Source organism: Rhineura floridana, chromosome 19 (genome assembly GCF_030035675.1).
Source record: "Rhineura floridana isolate rRhiFlo1 chromosome 19, rRhiFlo1.hap2, whole genome shotgun sequence".
NCBI classification, from domain to species: Eukaryota; Metazoa; Chordata; class Lepidosauria; order Squamata; family Rhineuridae; genus Rhineura; species Rhineura floridana.
The window spans coordinates 27,812,435-27,830,231 of NC_084498.1; the positions used below are offsets into that span (position 1 = coordinate 27,812,435).

Sequence of the window (17,797 nt, forward strand, 5' to 3'; positions counted from 1 at the left end):
TACCACTCCCGACGGGGGGGGGGGCGGAGGAAGGACAAGTGAGGAATCCAGGTTTGAATAGATGTAAAAACTCCTTGCAAGTAGAAAATTAGTACATCTGGGAGGAAGGTTCCCAGAGACGCCGGCTTTCTGTTCGCAGGGGTTTTTTTTAGTGTAGGACAGCCTTCAAAAATGGGATTTCTTCTCCCTTATCCTTCCCACAAAGCACATGAAATCTGGTCACATATGAGTTTGCCACCCCAAGGCTCTGTTGCGTCTTTGCTGCCTCACTCTGATACATAGTAGTCCATGCCATTCACACAACACAACACCCTCTTTCCTCGCTCTGGAACGGAGGTGAAAGTGCTCCTGAGCTGGCACAGAGTGCACCTCCTATACCGCCACTACGCACGATGGAATTCCCTGACAGGTGTAGTGGCGGCTGTTGGCTCAGATGGCTGTTGAAAGGGATTAGATGTGTTCATAGAGGAGAGGTTGGTCAGTAGCTGGCTATTAGCTATATGGAGCCTCCATGTGTAGAGGCCTCTCAGTACTATCCGCTGGGGACCACAGGGAGGAAGCCTCTCGCAGTCCTACCTGGAGATGGACCTGGGGCCTTCTTCATGCAGAGCTGTTGCTCAACTACTGAGCAGCGGCAAGTGAGGGCTGCTGGCCTTGCATCCTGCCCGTGGGCTTCCCAGAAGCATTTGGGTGGCAGCCACGGCAGCAGGGAACAAGATGTCCGGCTAGGTGGACCATCAGTCTGATCCAGCCGTGGGGCTCTTCCTCTGGTTTGTGCTGACTGAATCCCCACAGGCTCCATGGCAGGCTCGATGCTGAGCCCCAGGATCTCTTCCTCTGCCTGATGAGACTGTCTGAAACGTTTTGATGCCCACCTCAGTTCTTTCTTCAGTTTGGTGAGCATGGGTCAAAACTGGCAAGGTGGCTGAAAGTGGTTGGGCATCAGGAAGAGGCACTCTGAGTGAGGGCAGCTTCTCTTCTCTGAGCGACCAGTTGCTCTGGGCATAGAAGCAGAGGACGCTAATTTATGCCAAGTCATTGCATTGGCGATGGCAGTGACCTCTCCAGGGTTTCAGGCGGCGGGTGTTCTCAGGCCTGCTTAGAGACACCAGGGATTGAACCCAGGACCTTTTGCATGTGAACCAGCTGCTCTGCCACTGAGTTGTGACATCAAATGAAATGTAGGATGGAAACAATGGCTTAAAATAGGCTGGGGTTTATTAATGAAATAATGACAAAGGGTCTTGTGACACTATGAGGAGTACCACATTTCTTGCGATATTAATCTTTGTGGTCTAGAGCCCATTTCATCTTGCATCGGATGAAGTGGACTTAGCCCACAAAAGCTTATGATGCCGTAAGAAGCTTGTTTGTTTTTAATGTCCCTAACCCCAGGGTCCTGTTGGTTTTTCCTTTCCTGCAACAGACTAACGTGGCTATCCCTCTGGAAATTAATAAAATAATACTATGTGGGCTTTCGGTGGCTGTGCTTTTTTTTTTTTTAGCCGGGCCGTCAGGTTGTTTTCCTTGTGATGTAGAATGGTTTGTGGTTTGTGGTTTTGAATGCTTTGCTTGCTTTTATTCTGCAGAACAGCAAGATGTTGGTTAAATGACTGGTTTCTAATACCTGAGAAGAACAAGGATTCAGAATTCAAGATGAAAACCAACAAGGTCTACAAGCTCGTCATACACAAGAAGGGATTTGGAAGCAGTGGTCAGTAGCTTTGGAGAAGGTGGAAATGGCCACAGGGCCCTTAGTGCTGAAAGGGTAACAGAATAAACATTCTTCCATTATTGAGGAGGTGGAGGAGCAATCAGCCTCTAGACCACCCCAAGGCGCTTTAGGGCAGCCTTGCAAGGTGCCTGGTTCCCATCTTAACAATAATGCTCATGGGCTGTAGTCAACTAAATCCTACCCAGCATAGACCCACTGAAATTAATGGGCTCTCTGTCTATTCAGAATAAGACTAACATTGGATGCAACTCCATGAATTCTTGGCGTTTGTAAAGGACACTTTGGGAGTTCAGGGGAGTGGAACCATAGGCATGTTTTATGTGAAACTCCTCCCTAGTACATACGTTGGGATTGTTGTTTCAGGAATCTTTGTCATAAGCCTGGGTGATTAGCCCCATGTAGCAGGTCAGTGGGGGAGTAAGATGGAGACATGGTGGCTTGCCTAGTCACTTTGTTGCTGAGGCAAGGTTTGAACCTGGGCCCACAGCTTATGCTCTCAGCTCCTTCCCTACATCAGTTCTCTTAAAAGCTTTGTTCATCTTTTTCTTCCCAGGCAGCCCTCTTCCAGCATTTGAGGCTTGAGTGGCAATTGCAGACACTTTCTCATGCTTCAGTAAACCATAGTGTCAACAAACCATGTTTTAATGTGAATGAGCAGTCTGCTGGTGCCCACTGCTCAAAAGCTCCTGTGGCCCTCCCATGCCATTCATTTCGCTGCTTCACCATGGATGAAACAAGCCAGAATCTAGCTGGTTGTATTGTCCAAATGTGGGTCATGGTTTGTTTCCTTCAAACAAACCACAGGCACTAACCAAGATTCATTCATGACTTACTGCTTGTGGTTTGTTTGGAGGAAACAAACCATGAGCCCAGACCACGCGACATGTCAGAGTCTGGCTTGTTTCAGCTGCAACGCAGCAGCAGCAGGGAAGGAGCACCCCAGGAATTTTGGAGGAGCGTGCACTAGCATTAAACCCTAGTATGGTTTAATGTGATGTGTGACCTGAACCAATGACTTGAAACTGCCCATTTATTGAAACAAATTCTCAGCAATCTGGAAATGCTGCAGTTACTGCTGTAAAGAGCAAAACAGCCCAACGTCCCCATGATGGTTACTCAGCCAATTTATAACCCCACCTCGCTATTTTTTCTTCTTCTTTCAGATGATGAGCTTGTGGTGAACCCCAAAGTATTTCTTCAGATCAAGCTGGGGGACATCGTGGAAATTGCACACCCCAATGATGAATACAGGTGAATCCCATTGTGCTTGGGCTGGACATCCCTCCAGCCCTTCTGCATATATCAACTTTGGGATACCGTGCATGATAAGGGACCACCTTTGCAGACTCAGCAGGACTTTGTGAGGGAGGGCTGTATGTCTGTGTTTATTTATGTTGTAGATGCTGGCTGTTACCCCTTTGTTTGTGTACTCTGGTTTTGGGGCAGGAATCTCCAGAACCACTGGGCACGGGGGGGGAATGCTTGCTTGGGGCAAGGGATGCCAGGCAGGCATCCTGCTGCACTGAGGCTACTGGGCCACATTCATCTGCTCAGTACAAGTTAGGATCCTCTTGGGATCATGCATTAGTTCCTCTGTATTCCTAACTACACCTCCCAAACCACAAGAGCCAGACCTTCCTAGGGGGAAGGGCTTTGGCCTTGCTTGGGAGACTCTGTTCATGGAGGTTAGTTGCTGTTCTCCCTGGGAGGGGCAGGTCTTTGATTGTGGCCCTGACCATGTGTAGTAGGGCCTGTGGAGAGGTGTAGCATTGAAGCCAATCATTTAGTGTGCTTTTGGCATCATCATTGCTGCATCCTCTCCTCCCCACCCTGAAATCGTTTTAGCTTCTGGTCACCCAGTACTGATCTTGAAGTAAAAGTATAACTTAGATACCGATCTTTGAGGGGGCCAGGATGCTTTGTTGAACTGCAGCGTGGTAATGGTTGGGGGCACATTAAAACATTTAAGCTTCTTGGAGTGTACAGCAGAGGCCTGGTTCACGTGACTGTTTATCTCTCTTGTGTTTCAGCCCTCTGCTCCTGCAAGTGAAGTCACTTAAGGAGGATTTACAGAAAGGTAGGGTTCCAGCCCCTGTCTTGGAAACTGTTATTGGGGTATTTAATGGGGGTGGCGGATACAACTGCAGTAAGCAGTTCTAGATACTCTAGCTTAAAGGTGGTTTCCTGATTGGAGTTGGTGTTCGCATTGGATATTTTTTACCAAATACTGACTGGTATTATATATTCTGAAATATAAATGATCTATTATTTCATTATATTTATCATAAGTTAATGCAAGTGTTGGCGTTGCTTTCACAGGATCTGCTCCACCTTTGAATTGTGGTTCAGAAGGCTGTATTGGGTTATAATATGATGACTTTATACTGTTAAACCGCTGTCAATTGTTGGGGTCAAATGTACCACAAACAAACCAAGATTTGTTCTTGGATTACTGCTTGCAGTTTCATTTTGGGGCAACAAACCATGAGCCTGTTTAGACATAACCATAAACCAGGCTTGTTCCATCCGTGGCTGAGCGGGAGCCAGGAAGGAATGGAGCAAGAACTTTTCCGGCGCATGCACCAGCACACTTCTCGTTAACATAAAACCATAGCTTGTTTTTATCTATGGCTTCAGGCAGAGCTTGGAAAAGTTACTTTCTTGAACTACAACTCCCATCAGCCCAATCCAGTGGCCATGCTGGCTGCGGCTGATGGGAGTTGTAGTTCAAAAAAGTAACTTTTCCAAGCTCTGGTAAGGTGACCATTTTTCTGTTGATGGTGGATTAAGATTATTTTTGATTGATTGGTTTTCTGATTCTTAATGCAGTATAATCAATCAAAAGTGTTGGCTGTTCTCAGTCAGCTCTTCATGGCTAGGAGTGATGCAGTCAACACCTTCTCCTGTGACTTTCCCGGAGATCCACCGTGAAGTCTATGCTGGGATGAGTCCATCAGGATCCATTTCTTCCCAATCACCCAGCATTTCCTTCTTTTCACAGAAACCATAAGTGTAGATCAGACGGTTGCTCAGGTGTTCCGACTTAGACCCTACCAGGATGTCCACGTGAATGTTGTTGACCCAAAGGTATTTGTGACGTCGCGGGCTTTACTGTGAGGCATTTCCATCTGGTCCATTGCTAGGGACGTGGGAATTTTATCCCGCTTCAGTTTGCAAAAGCAGATAGATTTGCTTTGTGGAGGCATTTCAACACCTTTTGCAAAGTTGACTTCTGCTTGGGTGCCTGCAGTTCTAGCAGGAGTATAGCAGAGCTTGGACTGTTGCTCTGAAGTTTCCTACACCTCGCTGTAGGGCAGCTGGCCTTGAGCAGGCGGGCCCTTTCCCAGCTCTGAATGCTTTGTCCAAAACTGAGGTGAGACACCTTCCTACCTGTCCACTGTCAGCAAGATGGGCACAGGAGCACATTTTTGGGTACTTGCTGCATAATGCAACAGGTGACCTTATCTGCCCAATGTTAGCTAGGATTGGCCCAAGGGGTTCACTTACTCATTTTTTTTAATTTAACAAGATTTATATACAGCTTAATAAAATAAAAAACCCTCTAAGCTGGTTATATAAGATAATATAAAATATTCATGAAAAATGTAGCTGTAAAAGCAGACTTTAAAACCAATACTCAGGGTTGATGATGTTCAGGGGAGCAACAGACTGGCTGAAGTGGGTGATTACCTGCTGTGGGATCAATGAGATTGGCGAAGGGTGCAGTATATATCAAGCTAAAACGTGAAATAAGTTATGCCCTGAAATAGACAGCACCTCAGCACTTTTGGAATGGGGACTACACACCTATACTGGCTTCCTAATAAAACTTTTTTTGCCAAGAAATGAAAAGTATATCAAGCTAAAAGCAACAGCAGAAGAGCTTTTGCTTGCAGTCAAAGAGCCCGCCGTTTCCAGCTGCCAGTCCTCCACGGGAGCAAATGTTGGGTGCTTTGGAGTGTAGAGTCCCCAGGATGCTGTCACCACCTTCCTCCCCCACTCTCTTTTAGGATGTGACCCTTGATTTGGTGGAGCTGACGTTCAAGGATCAGTATATTGGGCGTGGCGATATGTGGCGGCTGAAGAAGAGTCTGGTGAGGATGTTGCTTCCAGTCGGGGAGAGAACATGACGCTCTGTTCATTCCCACCGCTGGGTGGTCACGGGCTTGACCTGCCACTCTGAATCCCTTTTAAGCAACCCAGATTTTGACTGATTTTGACATTAGAGTATGTTACTGTGAAACTGGAGGCCTTGGCATGAGACCACAGCTGGGGGGGGTTGTGTAGAACAGAAGTGGGGGACATAGGGCCCATAGGCAAAATGTGGCCCTCTGGATTCTCCCCAGGCCATACACCTGATCAGCCCTGCTCTGAGCCCTCCTCAAGTCCTTTCGTCTGGCTTGAATGTGTCTTTGAGCTGGGATAATGTCTCCTGTTTGCCCAGATGGAGAGTTGTGTGTCTGGATGTAGAAGCCTCCCAGTTTTGCTTGGCTGGAATTCAGGCTGCTGTCCAAAGAGTCACATCTGTTGCCCTGCCCACTTTTACAGTTGTCTGCTCCCATTTTTGCCTCTAGCCACACCCACCACTGGCATGTGACCCCTGAAAGATTTTTCATGAGGGAATGCAGCCCTCAGGCTGACAAGGTTTTCCACCCAAGGTGTGCAACTTGAGAGTTTTTTGTTAGGGTCTGAGTTGAGGGATGCAAGGCTGTGCAGAAATGGGTTTTGGCAGAAATAGGCTATATCCAAGCAAAGGAAGAGGCACCTATGTGACTGCCTGTGCCCTGAGAGTCCTGGCTTCTAGGCCTTTAATAAAAAAGGTCTAAAAGTTTTCAAATTCAGCCACAAGCACTAGAAATTTGCACACGCTCTCTCTCTCCGAAGTGCTGAACATAGGAGGTAGGAAGAACTGTTGTCTCCTGCAAATTTTAACTGCCTCTCATGCTAATGGCTATTTCCCCTTTCTTCTTGTAAACCAAATACTCCTAGGTTGGTACCTGTGCGTATGTCACTCAGAAGGTGGAATTTGCAGGTATTCGGTGAGTATCCAGCCCCCCCACCCTTTGTTCGCTCTCTACCATATCGCCCTTCTCTCCAGGAAGTGCTTATGATAGAAATCTGGCTGCACCAGGAATAATTATGTTTGTCCCATAGTTATAAACATAGAATTGTAGAATTCTAGAGCTGGAAGGCATTTTGACAGCGGAGGCTGGTGGCTCCAACACCAGTGGGGCAGTGAATCCACTCTAGGTTTTAGTGTGAACTTTCAAGGCACTGTCCAAAGTGCTTTGTGGATTCACTGGGGCCGATTCACCACCCCACTGCACCATTGGAGCCAGCCTTGTGCTCCACTCATGAATCCTGCCAGCTATAGCTTCCAACATTGATTGGTATCCAGCTTTTGCTGAAAAACGTCCAGCAAAGAAAGGCCCACTAGTTCCCAAGGCAGACTTTTCCCTAGACTCTTCCTAGGGAAAGGGACCTCAAAGAACCTAGCCATGAATTGAGTTCTTAGCTGGGCAAGTGTTTGTTTGCTTTTGTATAAGTAACAAAAGGAAAGAATAATCATGAAATGACCCCACCCCCACCCCATACCAGCAGGTTACTAATTCCCTAAATCACATTCCCAGGTACAGGCAGGAGCTGGAAAAGGCTTTGATAATAAGGAAATCAGTTTGAATGTAACTGATAAATTGATTAATCAGGCAGATGATATCCTCAAGTTAAAAATTTAGTTGACAAGCATAGTTGCAATATTTGAGAAATGGCTGCAAAGCTACATCTGGGGCCTGAAAAAGCATTTCCCTTTTCGTTCACCCAAAGCCCTTGGACAGCGGCTGGTCCTGCTGCTGTCTTGCAGGCCGGGCCAGCCGGTAGCGATGCCGGTTTTCACGCCCGCAGCCTTTTCCGAGAGTGTGATGTTCTTTCCCTTGGCTTGCTCCTAGGGCTCAGGCAGGTGAACTGTGGGTTAAAAGTGAGAAGGTCACCTGTGGCTACATCAGTGAAGACACCCGGGTAGGATTCTTTATCCTTTTCTTTCGTTTCCAAAGTGACGTGAGAGTCAGCTGAAGACAGTGAGCGAGAAGATCACCCTGACTCTCCCTTCCTCATGTGTATGGGGGGAGGGTGGGCTGATTCAGAATAATGGCCTTGAATTAACAGATGAGCTCATTGTTTGTTCCAGTTGAGCTCCCTACAGTTCCTGGCTGACGATGCTCTGTGTCTGTGTGTCTTGCAGGTGGTGTTCCGCTCAACCTCTGCCATGGTTTATATCTTCATCCAGATGAGCTGTGAAATGTGGGATTTTGACATCTATGGTATGGAGAAACAAGAGCCTTCCCAGAGGACTGCCTGGGGAGGGTCTGTGGCTCAGAGAGCTTTTCCCCAGTCCATCCTCCTGAGAGCCTTTTTCACTGTAGAGGCTGGAGATAAAACCCAGGCCCTTCCACGTGCAAAACTGTCCTCTGCCACTCAGATAGTGCCCCTCCCCTGTTGAACAGCTCCTGGGACGCTGGTTGCAGCAGTAGCGTTTCGTGCAACATAAATAACTAATTGTCCCTTTTTGTTGTTGTTGTGGTTCGTCTTCCACAGGGGACCTTTACTTTGAGAAAGCTGTGAATGGCTTCCTTGCTGATCTCTTCACCAAGTGGAAGGTAATGCTGTGCCTTTGGCTGCAGCAGTGGAATGGAGAGCATGGTCCCTTTTGTGACCATGATGCATTGTTGCTCTGTTGGCCAGGGTCGTCCTGTGGTTGTCCTTGGAGAGGGCCTTGCTCTGGTCACATTCCCCTCAACAAGTGATTCAGAAGGCCTTAGGTTCCGTCGGAAGGTGTTCAAATCTAGCAAGATGTCCGATTCCTGGCCCCACTGTTAGGTTCTCTCTCATTGAGACCAGGCACTAAAGAGCATATGCAGTTTGTCAAGGCTTTGTTTGTGTGAATGTGGCGTGTGTGTGCAGATGCCACGTGTTGGGGGTCCCATGAGGTATGTGACTTGGGGCTGGCTTTGGGCAGAGTTTTCACCTCCTTGCTTTCCTCTTGGTCAGGAGAAGAACTGCAGCCATGAAGTGACAGTGGTCCTCTTTTCTAGAACATTCTATGATGCCAAGTCCTCAAGTAAGTAGCCACAGGGCAAGTGTTTCTCTGCCTTCCTCCTTCCACTTGTAAGGGGGCTGCTCTCTTCCTCCCTCCTTCCCTCTCTGGGCATTGTGGGCTCATTAGAAGCTGGAGGTGTTGATCGCTTACCATAAGAGGGATTCCATGCAGTCAGCATTCCCCACCCCGCCCCCCACTTCTGTCCTAATTCCAGATCAAAGACACGCCTTAGGTGTGTGCGTCATCATTTCCTGGTTATGCAGCCTTTGCATATAACTGAGCAGAAACTAAAAGGAACAGCTGACTGCATGTAATTAGTGCCTCCACTCAACCCAATATGTGGTAATACCAAATGTACCTAGAGGAGCCTCTCCTTTGAGAGCTGGCTTCACAGCTGGTGGCCTGTGCCAGTCTCCCCTCCGTGGGGTGAGTGTCCTTCCTATTAGCAGCGCATGGCCACAGAGCAGCAACAGGCCTTTGCCTCTGTGAGGACAGGATGCTGGAGCAGATGGGCCACCTTTGCCCTGGTCCATCTTTCTTACGTTCTTGTTAACTGGTGATTCAAATTCCAGAAGAAGTCTGTATTTGCACATAGTGCTATGCCACGGTTTGTTTTAAACTGCGGCTGGTTCAGCAAACTGCAAGTCATCTCATACATGACCAAATTCTGGTTGGCCTTGTTAGCCAAGGATTAGATTCTAGCCAGCTGTGACGTCTTTTTGTACACCGCCCAGAGAGCCTTCGGGCTTAGGGCGGTATATAAATTAAATTAAATAATAAATAAATAAATAAAAATCCGGTTTCCCCCTAATACTGTAACAGCATAGAAAGCATTTTCAAAACTGATACAACTTAATCTGGCTGACGGAACCCATTATTATTTTATTATTATCTATTGCACTTATATCCCATCTTTTCCCCAAGGAGCTCAAGGTGGCATGCATGCTTCTCCCCCTCCTCATTTAATCCCCATAACAACCCTGTGAGGTAGGTTAGGCTGAGAGGCAGGGACTGGCCCAGGGTCACCCACAGTGAACTTCATGGCTGAGTGGGGACTCGAACTCTCCCAGGTCCTAGTCCAACACTTGTCACCACCATGCCCCACTGGGCCACGCAACCAGCCCCCTAGTTTGCCTCTCATCATCATCTCACACACACACCCCACACACACCTCATCATATTGGCTCAGTCACTACTCTCCAAAGTGGGGAGGGTCAGTCACCCTCGCAGATGTTCTGGGCAAGTGCTTTTGCAGATAATTGTCTTTGAATACTGCTGGCATGCATTCAGCGAACCTTACAGCAGGCTTCTAGGGTCCCACAGGACTTATCTTTCATCTTGCCTCTGTCTATTTTAGATGAATTTCCGGAGATGCAGCGCTCCTCAATTCAGCAGGATCACGAAGGAAGATTCTATGAAGATTTTTACAAGTAGGTTTCCGATGTGATCCATCTTTCATGGAGTGTCATAACCCTGAGAACTAGCAACTTGCTACTATTCTGGAAAAATCATCCGATTTTCCTCTATATTGCCATTTGCTGAATTCATGTTTACAGCTGTCTTAAGCCAGTAGTTCCCAAACTTCAAAAACTGCTGAGGGTCTTGGCCCCAGCATCATACAGCCGTGCTGGCCAGGACTGATGGGAGTTGTAGTCCAAAACATAATGATTTTTCTGCTTGTTGTAGCAATTGTAATGTACTGTCCTAGATGCCGTATAGTTTTTAATGGTTTGTTTTGCCTCTTTTATTTCTTATATATTGTATTTTATTGTATCACAATTTGAATTCCGCAGAATTCAAGTGTTTGGATAAATGATTGCAGTCCCTTGCCTGTGATTCATTCCCTCCGCCCCCATCTCTAGCCCGCCTGCCCTTTCCATCCTCATATCCTTTCGTTCTCTGCAAGGGACTGTACTGGTTTCGTTGCTCTGTTACCCAGTCGCCCCCGTGGTTCTTTACAGGGTGGTGGTCCAGAACGAGAGGCGAGAGGAGTGGACCTCCTTGCTCATAACCATCAAGAAGCTCTTCATCCAGTACCCTGTCCTGGTGCGCTTAGAGCAGGCAGGTGAGGCGCTGCTGTTATTTTTACTGTATTATTGCTTAGGGTGGTTGTTAGAATTGCAAAATGAATACAGCAGTCTAGATGCGGTTGGTGTAACTTGTGCAGCTGGTGAAAAGGCTGTTGGGCTTTGTCATAGCAAGCCAGCCTTCCCTAAACTGGCACCCTCTGGATGTTTTGGACTACAGCTCCCATCAGCCCCAGCATCATGCACCTGGGCTGGCTGGGACTGATGGGAGTTGTAGTCCAAAACCCCTGGAGGTCATCAGGTAAGCAGGGCCTGCAGTAAGCCTCCCTGTGGCAGTGCTCAGGCCTGGGGGGTCCACAGCACGCACAGCAAGGCACTCATCGCCCTCCCCTGGCCATCAGCACAGCTCCGTCGGCCCGAGGGAGCTCACAACTTTGCTAAGGGGGTGCTTTGCGAAGGAGTTGGGTCGCCTGTCTTTTCTGGATTCGGCCAGGAGGCAAGCCAGGGAAGGTGCTGCACCTTCCTGACTTGTGGAGGAAATTCAGAGCGGGTGAGATGATACCTTTTGCTGAGTCAGTTTGAAGCTGGAGTATAAAAAGATGTCCCTGCCTTTTGAGAGGTTAGCCCGAAGGCCTGCCTGCTCCTTCCAAGGGAGGCTTGCTTGCCCTCTTCCTTTCAAGCCCGATCTGCATCCGAGAGGCTGTCAGGGTTGCCAGCAGGGTTCTCGCTGACCAGTAGCCTTCTGCAGGTCCAGTCTTGGTTACTGACCTTTCCTGTCCTCTGGGAAAGTTTGGGTGGTGGGGAAAATGCTACCATTGCACCCACCTCTTGAGCAGATATTGAAAAGCAAAAATTGGCTTGCAGTCCATGAGAACCCCCAACTTCCCTGCACCCTCCATGCCCTACCATGAAGGCAGTCTTCAGAGCCCCTCTTCTGAGAGTCCCCACCATCAGAGGTCAGGCTAACGTGGAGGGGGCCTTGTAGGCTGTGACGCCCTGCCTGGGGAATGCCCTCCCCAAGGAGGCTCACCTGGCACCAGCTCTCATGTCTTTCTGGTGCCAGGCAAACCCTCCCCCTTTACATTTTCCCTACTGTTTTTAAACCTTGTTTGAGCTTGGTTTTATTTTGCTGCTGTGTTTTTCATGCTGTTACCGTTCTGGCATATCCGCTTTGTAATTTTAGCGGTGTTTATACTTAGCTGTCCTAGGAGCAGGAATGCTGAAGGGTGGGGTGGGAAAGGTAGAGATGTAAGCCAGTAGTGAGGGCTACCAACTTTAAAGTGAGATTAAGCAAAATCATGGAGGATATGGCTGTTAGCTCTACCTCCAGTGCCAGAGGAAGTTGCTGGGAATCGCAGATGGGGAGGGTTGCTCACAAATCCTGCTTGTGGGCTTCTGGGAAGAGGCATCCTGTTGGCCGCTCTGAGGACAGGATGCTGGACTAGGTGGGCCATTGGTCTGACCCAGCAGACAGGCTCTTCTTATGTTCTTAGTTTGTCAAGTAAATAAATAATAAAAATTGGCTTCTAGAGTTCTAGCCAAAATATGAAGATCTCTCTCCTTTCCTCCCTCCCGTCCCCTTTGCAATTAACATCTAGAGGGCTTCCCTCCGGGGTACAATTCCACCTCTGCTCAAGGAAATTATTTGGAGGCCATAAATCTGTCATTCAATGGTGAGTCGGGGGGTATAATCTTGTTCCGCTCTAGCAACGTGTGTCTGGGCAAGACTGTTCACCCGGCTCCTTCTAATACGAACGTTGCCTGTTCTTGCAGGATAGACCGGGCTGGAAAAGGCCAGTAACTGTCTCAGTTCTGACTGATGAGATATTTCAGCGGTATTCAAAATTGCTCTCCTTGGGGAACTTCTTTCCTGTTGATTTTTCCTCCAAGGAACTGCTGCACCTTTGGTGTGGAATTCCTGTGTGTGGCAGAGGGTTCTGTTATATTTCTGGTTTTCATGCTCAGCGAATGTGGGGTGCTGGCCTTGGCCTGTTGGGCTTCCTTCCTCGTTGCCTCCTGTGAACTGAGAGTGGCCCTTGTGAGGCACCCAGTACTCACCTGAAGTCTACACTAGCCTTCCCCATCCTGGTGCCCTCCAGATGTTTAGGCCTATAACTGTCCTCGACCCCAGCCAGCATGGCAACTTTGTCCGCCGTCTGAAGCAGCCCCAAATCCCACACACGTGTTCCCCCCCATGCAAAAGTGGGAGGGAATTTTGGTCCACCTCTTGAAATAACAGTTGAGGGCTGTAAATGGGGGTAATTAATCATCAGGAGAGCCTCTTCAGTAGTGAAACCGACAGATCATTGCTTGAAACCTATTGAATGCCCAAATGTTAACTGTTCCATATAAGCTTATATAATGTGGTGAGCTGTACAATAGACCATCTAGAAAGCTGAAAAGGATATTCTTTGTAAAACATTGCCTGTTTTTGATCCTGACTTTTTATCCGTTTTAGTGTTCGACAAACATTACATCAATCGGAACTTTGACCGAACAGGGCAGATGTCCGTCGTCATCACACCTGGCGTAGGGGTCTTTGAAGTGGACCGGCTTCTCATGATCTTGACCAAACAACGCATGATCGATAATGGTAAGATTGTGTTAGTAACAGTCTGTGGGGGAAGGCTGTATGTCTCAGTGGTTAGAGCATCTGCTTTGCTTGCAAAAGGTCCCAAGTTCAGTCCCCAGTGGCATTTCCAGGGAGGGCTGTGAGAGACCCTTGTAGTAAACCCTGGAGGGCTGCTGTTCAGCATCATCCTGAGGGCCACTCCTGGGGATGCAGAGCCAGGTGGACCAGTGGTCTGACTCTGCGTAAGGCGGCTTCCTACATGTATTCTTTCCCACTTGAGAGTACTTCCAAAATGCAAAGATGTCCTCTTTGTCACGTGTGCATTTGGGTAGGGCCCTTTGGAAAATGAGATCATAAAATCATTTATTCTTTTTCTTTGTTTAGGAGGCATTTGTTAAACAAGTGAAGGGTAACCAAGCGGTAAAGTGTTCATTGCTGGTGACCAGCTGCATATCTGAATGCTCTCCTTGTCCCTATGTATAGAAGAACAGTTTGCCAGGGAGAAGGCTGAACCAACCCTTTCTCCCTGGCATGCTGATTTTCTGTCTGCAGGGAGATTCCCCTCCCTATGTAGGAACTTTCAGACAAGTGACTCCCCACCTCCTGCAGCCGGAATCGGCACAGATCGCTTCTTAGTTTGTCTAGTGAAGACCTTCTCTTTTTATGTTGCCGGGTAGAACCCAGAAAGGTTTTCTCCAAATAAAAGGGTGTTGTTTTCCTAAGTGAGGCTTCTTCTAACGTGAATGCAAAACCTGTGTTGGCTGCAGGGCACCCCTGGTTTCTCCTTCCAAAGCCTCCCCTGTATAAGTTGTATTTCATGTGATGCACCAAGACTCCTTGGGATCGCAAGCAAAAACCCCTTAAACCTGGAGCAGTTGGACTGCCCGTCGCTATTGGCAACACTTCCCCAACCCTTTCCTCACCTGTATTTGCTTCTTGCACCCACAGGGATCGGGGTGGACTTGGTGTGCATGGGAGAGCAGCCCCTCCATGCTGTGCCCCTGTTCAAGGTAAGGGGTGGGGTGGGGGGAAGTACATCCAGCCAGTTAAATAAAAAGGCGTATGCTTGCAAAATTCTGCTTCCAGAGTGTGTGCCGGAAGGCAGGCTTGTTTCCATGATGCCTGTTCTCAGACCTCTCCAAAACAATGAGGACTAGGAGTTTTTTCCTTCTATATTAGCCTTCCCCAACCTGGTGCCCTCCAGATGTTTTAGACTGCAACTCCCAGCAGCATATGGCTGCGCTGGCTGAGAGCGATGGGAGTTGTATCCCAAAACATCTGGAGGGCAGCAGGTTAGGGAAGGCTGTTTGAAATGAAGGCTAAGGATCTCCAGGCTGCCAGCTTCTGGGCTGACTCCAGTGGAGGCCATTGAGCCAGCGGAATGACGTCTGCTCATGCAGCAAAACTTCCTCTTCCCTTGTGTGACCCCTGCAGAGCACTGGGGTGCAGGGGGGACATGCAGGGGGGAGGAAGGGAAGTTCCATTGCGGGAGCAGAAGCCGTTCACTTCACACAATGACTCCTTTGACCACAAGCCTCTGCATCGAGTTCCAGGTTCTTCGCTTGCAGGGCATACTCCTGGATTCCCAAAATGCAGCAGAAACTTCCTGCGAGAAGCATCTAGACAGCATTATGTCCTTTTTCAAATCTCCTCTTAGCTACACAATCGCTGCAGTCCTGGAGACTCTCGCTTGGGGGATGACTACAACATACCTCACTGGATCAACCACAGGTACGCGCCTGACGTTGGAACGGTGGCAGCTGAGGCTCCCCCTTGGGTGGTGTTGGAGTGGGGCCGCCCTCCCTCCTCCTCCTCCTCCTCTAGTTTCAGTCCTTGAGCTCAAGGCCAGGGAGCGCGGCTGTCTCCCTCCCCCCCTCCCCAGCAGCAGTCCTGGGAAGTCCATTGCTGCTTTCTGCTTTTCCTGTCTGGGGCGGCAGCGGCTGCTACTGCTGCAGCAAAGCTCTCCCGGTGCTTCCTGCATCGTTTTTCTCCTTGAAACGCAGAAGGAGCTTAGTTTCGTATTCCCCTAATCTCAGCTTGTCGTTGTATGTGAACCAGCAATTGTAGTTTATAACAAATGCTGGCCAGTTCAGCAAGCCAGCTTCAGGAGCCTCAGTCCGAAGTCGGCTAGTTTTGAACTTGGCCACTTGGTTGTAGACTACAAGCTCTGGTTTGTTGATATGAGGGGGACATGAAAAGAAACACTACCACCAAATCACCTTCCCAGAGGAGAACGGAGAGCGAGCTAACGTGCGAACCAGCATCTTACTCTGGCGTTTTCCAGTCCGTGCACGTACTGGTTAAGCCACGGTTTAGCATTGCAAGCAAACTGAGCCATTCTCTTCCTCCTTTTTCAGTTTCTACGCCTCCAAGAGCCAGCTCCAGTGTAACAGCTTCACTCCACGGATCAAGCTGGCTGCCAGGAAAGTAAGTGGTCCCTGTAAGACAGTGGTCACCCACATTTTAGGGCCAGTAGGCACATTCAAAATTCCGAATTTTGAGAAGGTGCCGTGGGCACCAGTCACAAAGTGGCTGCCATGGGGTGCGGCATAACAGAAAGTGGCTGCCATGGAGGTGTGTAGGAGAGGCTGGGCCAGTGCAAACAGGAAGGAAGCAGGAAGAGCAAACAGTCTCTCATGCATTGTTGAATTTGGGGGGATATTTACTGGCGTGGGCACCTTGGCACCTGCGGGTGTTGTACTGGCAACCTCTGCAGAAAGAGCATTTCCCTTGACTCTTCCCCCGCCTCCCGTCTCTCCTTAGCTGAGTCATGCCATCACAGTGGACAGCTATACGAATCCAGTTTTTGTTACGGGGGACCTCAGCCAGCCAGATGAATCTTTTTTATTTACTTTGGCTGGTGTATGAAATGTGGGAGTTGCTTCTTGGTAAAAATTACAATAATTAAATATAAAAACATTGAGAACACACCAAGCACTTCAGGGTGCGACTGTCGGGGGGGGGAGGCAGTTTGGGTGTCCAGATGAATTGCCAAACTATTCTTGGTCTGAGTCTGCCACTCACAAATGGCCAAAGCTAACTTGCATTTCTGATGTTTTCTCTCCTTTGCGGTGTGTGTGCCCGTTGGATTCCAGCCACAGAGTGAAAAAGGAAAAAGCAGCAAGGATTCTTGTGAGTAATTATCCTCCATTGTTGCTAGTTTTAAAGGGTTCCATCTTCCGCTGGGAATCGCAAGTGGGGAGGGTGCTGCTGTTGCCTTCAGGTCCTGCTTGCAAAGAGGCATCTGGGTGCTGTACTAGATAAACTCCCTTTCGCCTGACCCAGTGGGGCAGGTTCTTATGTTCTTACGCTGTTTTGCCCAAGGGCTGAGGCCCAGTCCTTTAAAAGCTGCCCAAGTGAATAGCACGATGTCACTGCTTTCCAGCCTTAGCGGCCCCGAAAGAGACAGAGAACGCTCTCCCCATTCAAGTGGATTATGACGGCTACGATGCCCAAGTCTTCCGTCTGCCCGGCCCGTCCAGAGCGCAGCGTTGCGCCACCTTCAGGTAAACAAGCTTGCGTGGGTGGCAGTGAGCCAGATTCAGTAATGCAGACGCTGGCCTGGAATAAAGATGGAGCAGCCTTTGCAAATAAGTGAGTAGATTTTTCAAAGGCAGCTTAACTATCTTTCAACTGGGCTTCCTGTCTGCGGTTGTGCTTGCTTCTGTTCAGCCGTGAGCTCATTCAGCCATGTCTGGCTGACGATGCAGGCAACGTGAAGTGCAAAATGAAAACTTTCCCTTTCACTGTGAGAACAAACCATAGTTCTGTGCCCTGTCCAAACTCTGGGAAGCAATCCAGTGGTTTCAGCGCCTCATTTATTAACTGACTGTGGTTTGAGCAAACCACAGTTCTGTGAGTTTGGGGAGCCTTAGATAGAGGAGAATATACCTTCCTCGCTCTTCTCGATCTGTCAGCAGCCTTTGATACGGTCGATCACAACATTCTTTTAGATCGTTTAATGACCATGGGCATTCAAGGAGATGTCCTGCGTTGGTTCCGCTCGTATCTTAGCGGGAGAACCCAAAGAGTAGCATTGGGGGATGAGATCTCGGAATTGTGGCCGCTAGATTGTGGCGTGCCACAAGGCTCGATTCTTGCCCCAATGCTCTTTAACATTTACATCAAACCGTTGGGTGACTTTATTCGTAGTATGGGTCTGCAATTTCATCAGTATGCAGATGATACCCAAATCTACTTGTCTTTTAAATCTTCCCCACAGGCTGCTGTAACACAACTGACTAAAGGGCTGGAACTAATAGGGGAATGGATGTTTAAGAACAAACTGCGGCTAAACTCTGATAAAACTGAGATCCTCTTGGTAGGTGATCGGTCCAAACTAGGAATAACTCAAGTGACTTTCAACCAAG

General features: G+C 48.5%; 1 protein-coding gene across 5 annotated transcripts in view; it reads left to right on the forward strand.

Moving 5' to 3' along the window:
* DEPDC5 (DEP domain containing 5, GATOR1 subcomplex subunit) overlaps positions 1-17,797 on the forward strand; it is a 48,587-nt gene that overhangs the window by 335 nt on the left and 30,455 nt on the right. For 4 of the 5 annotated variants that reach the window (XM_061602718.1, XM_061602721.1, XM_061602717.1 and 1 more), the window contains exons 2-20: positions 1,590-1,714; positions 2,899-2,986; positions 3,766-3,812; positions 4,737-4,822; positions 5,746-5,829; positions 6,725-6,774; positions 7,681-7,750; positions 7,974-8,052; positions 8,327-8,388; positions 8,780-8,849; positions 10,186-10,258; positions 10,790-10,893; positions 12,454-12,528; positions 13,314-13,448; positions 14,376-14,437; positions 15,085-15,158; positions 15,785-15,854; positions 16,523-16,559; positions 16,813-16,933. In XM_061602718.1, the coding sequence (XP_061458702.1) occupies positions 1,657-1,714; positions 2,899-2,986; positions 3,766-3,812; positions 4,737-4,822; positions 5,746-5,829; positions 6,725-6,774; positions 7,681-7,750; positions 7,974-8,052; positions 8,327-8,388; positions 8,780-8,849; positions 10,186-10,258; positions 10,790-10,893; positions 12,454-12,528; positions 13,314-13,448; positions 14,376-14,437; positions 15,085-15,158; positions 15,785-15,854; positions 16,523-16,559; positions 16,813-16,933 (1,445 nt within the window). In that variant the 5' untranslated portion in view covers positions 1,590-1,656. The remainder of the gene's footprint in view (positions 1-1,589; positions 1,715-2,898; positions 2,987-3,765; positions 3,813-4,736; positions 4,823-5,745; positions 5,830-6,724; positions 6,775-7,680; positions 7,751-7,973; positions 8,053-8,326; positions 8,389-8,779; positions 8,850-10,185; positions 10,259-10,789; positions 10,894-12,453; positions 12,529-13,313; positions 13,449-14,375; positions 14,438-15,084; positions 15,159-15,784; positions 15,855-16,522; positions 16,560-16,812; positions 16,934-17,797) is intronic. The other variant, XM_061602720.1, reaches the window with a different exon arrangement.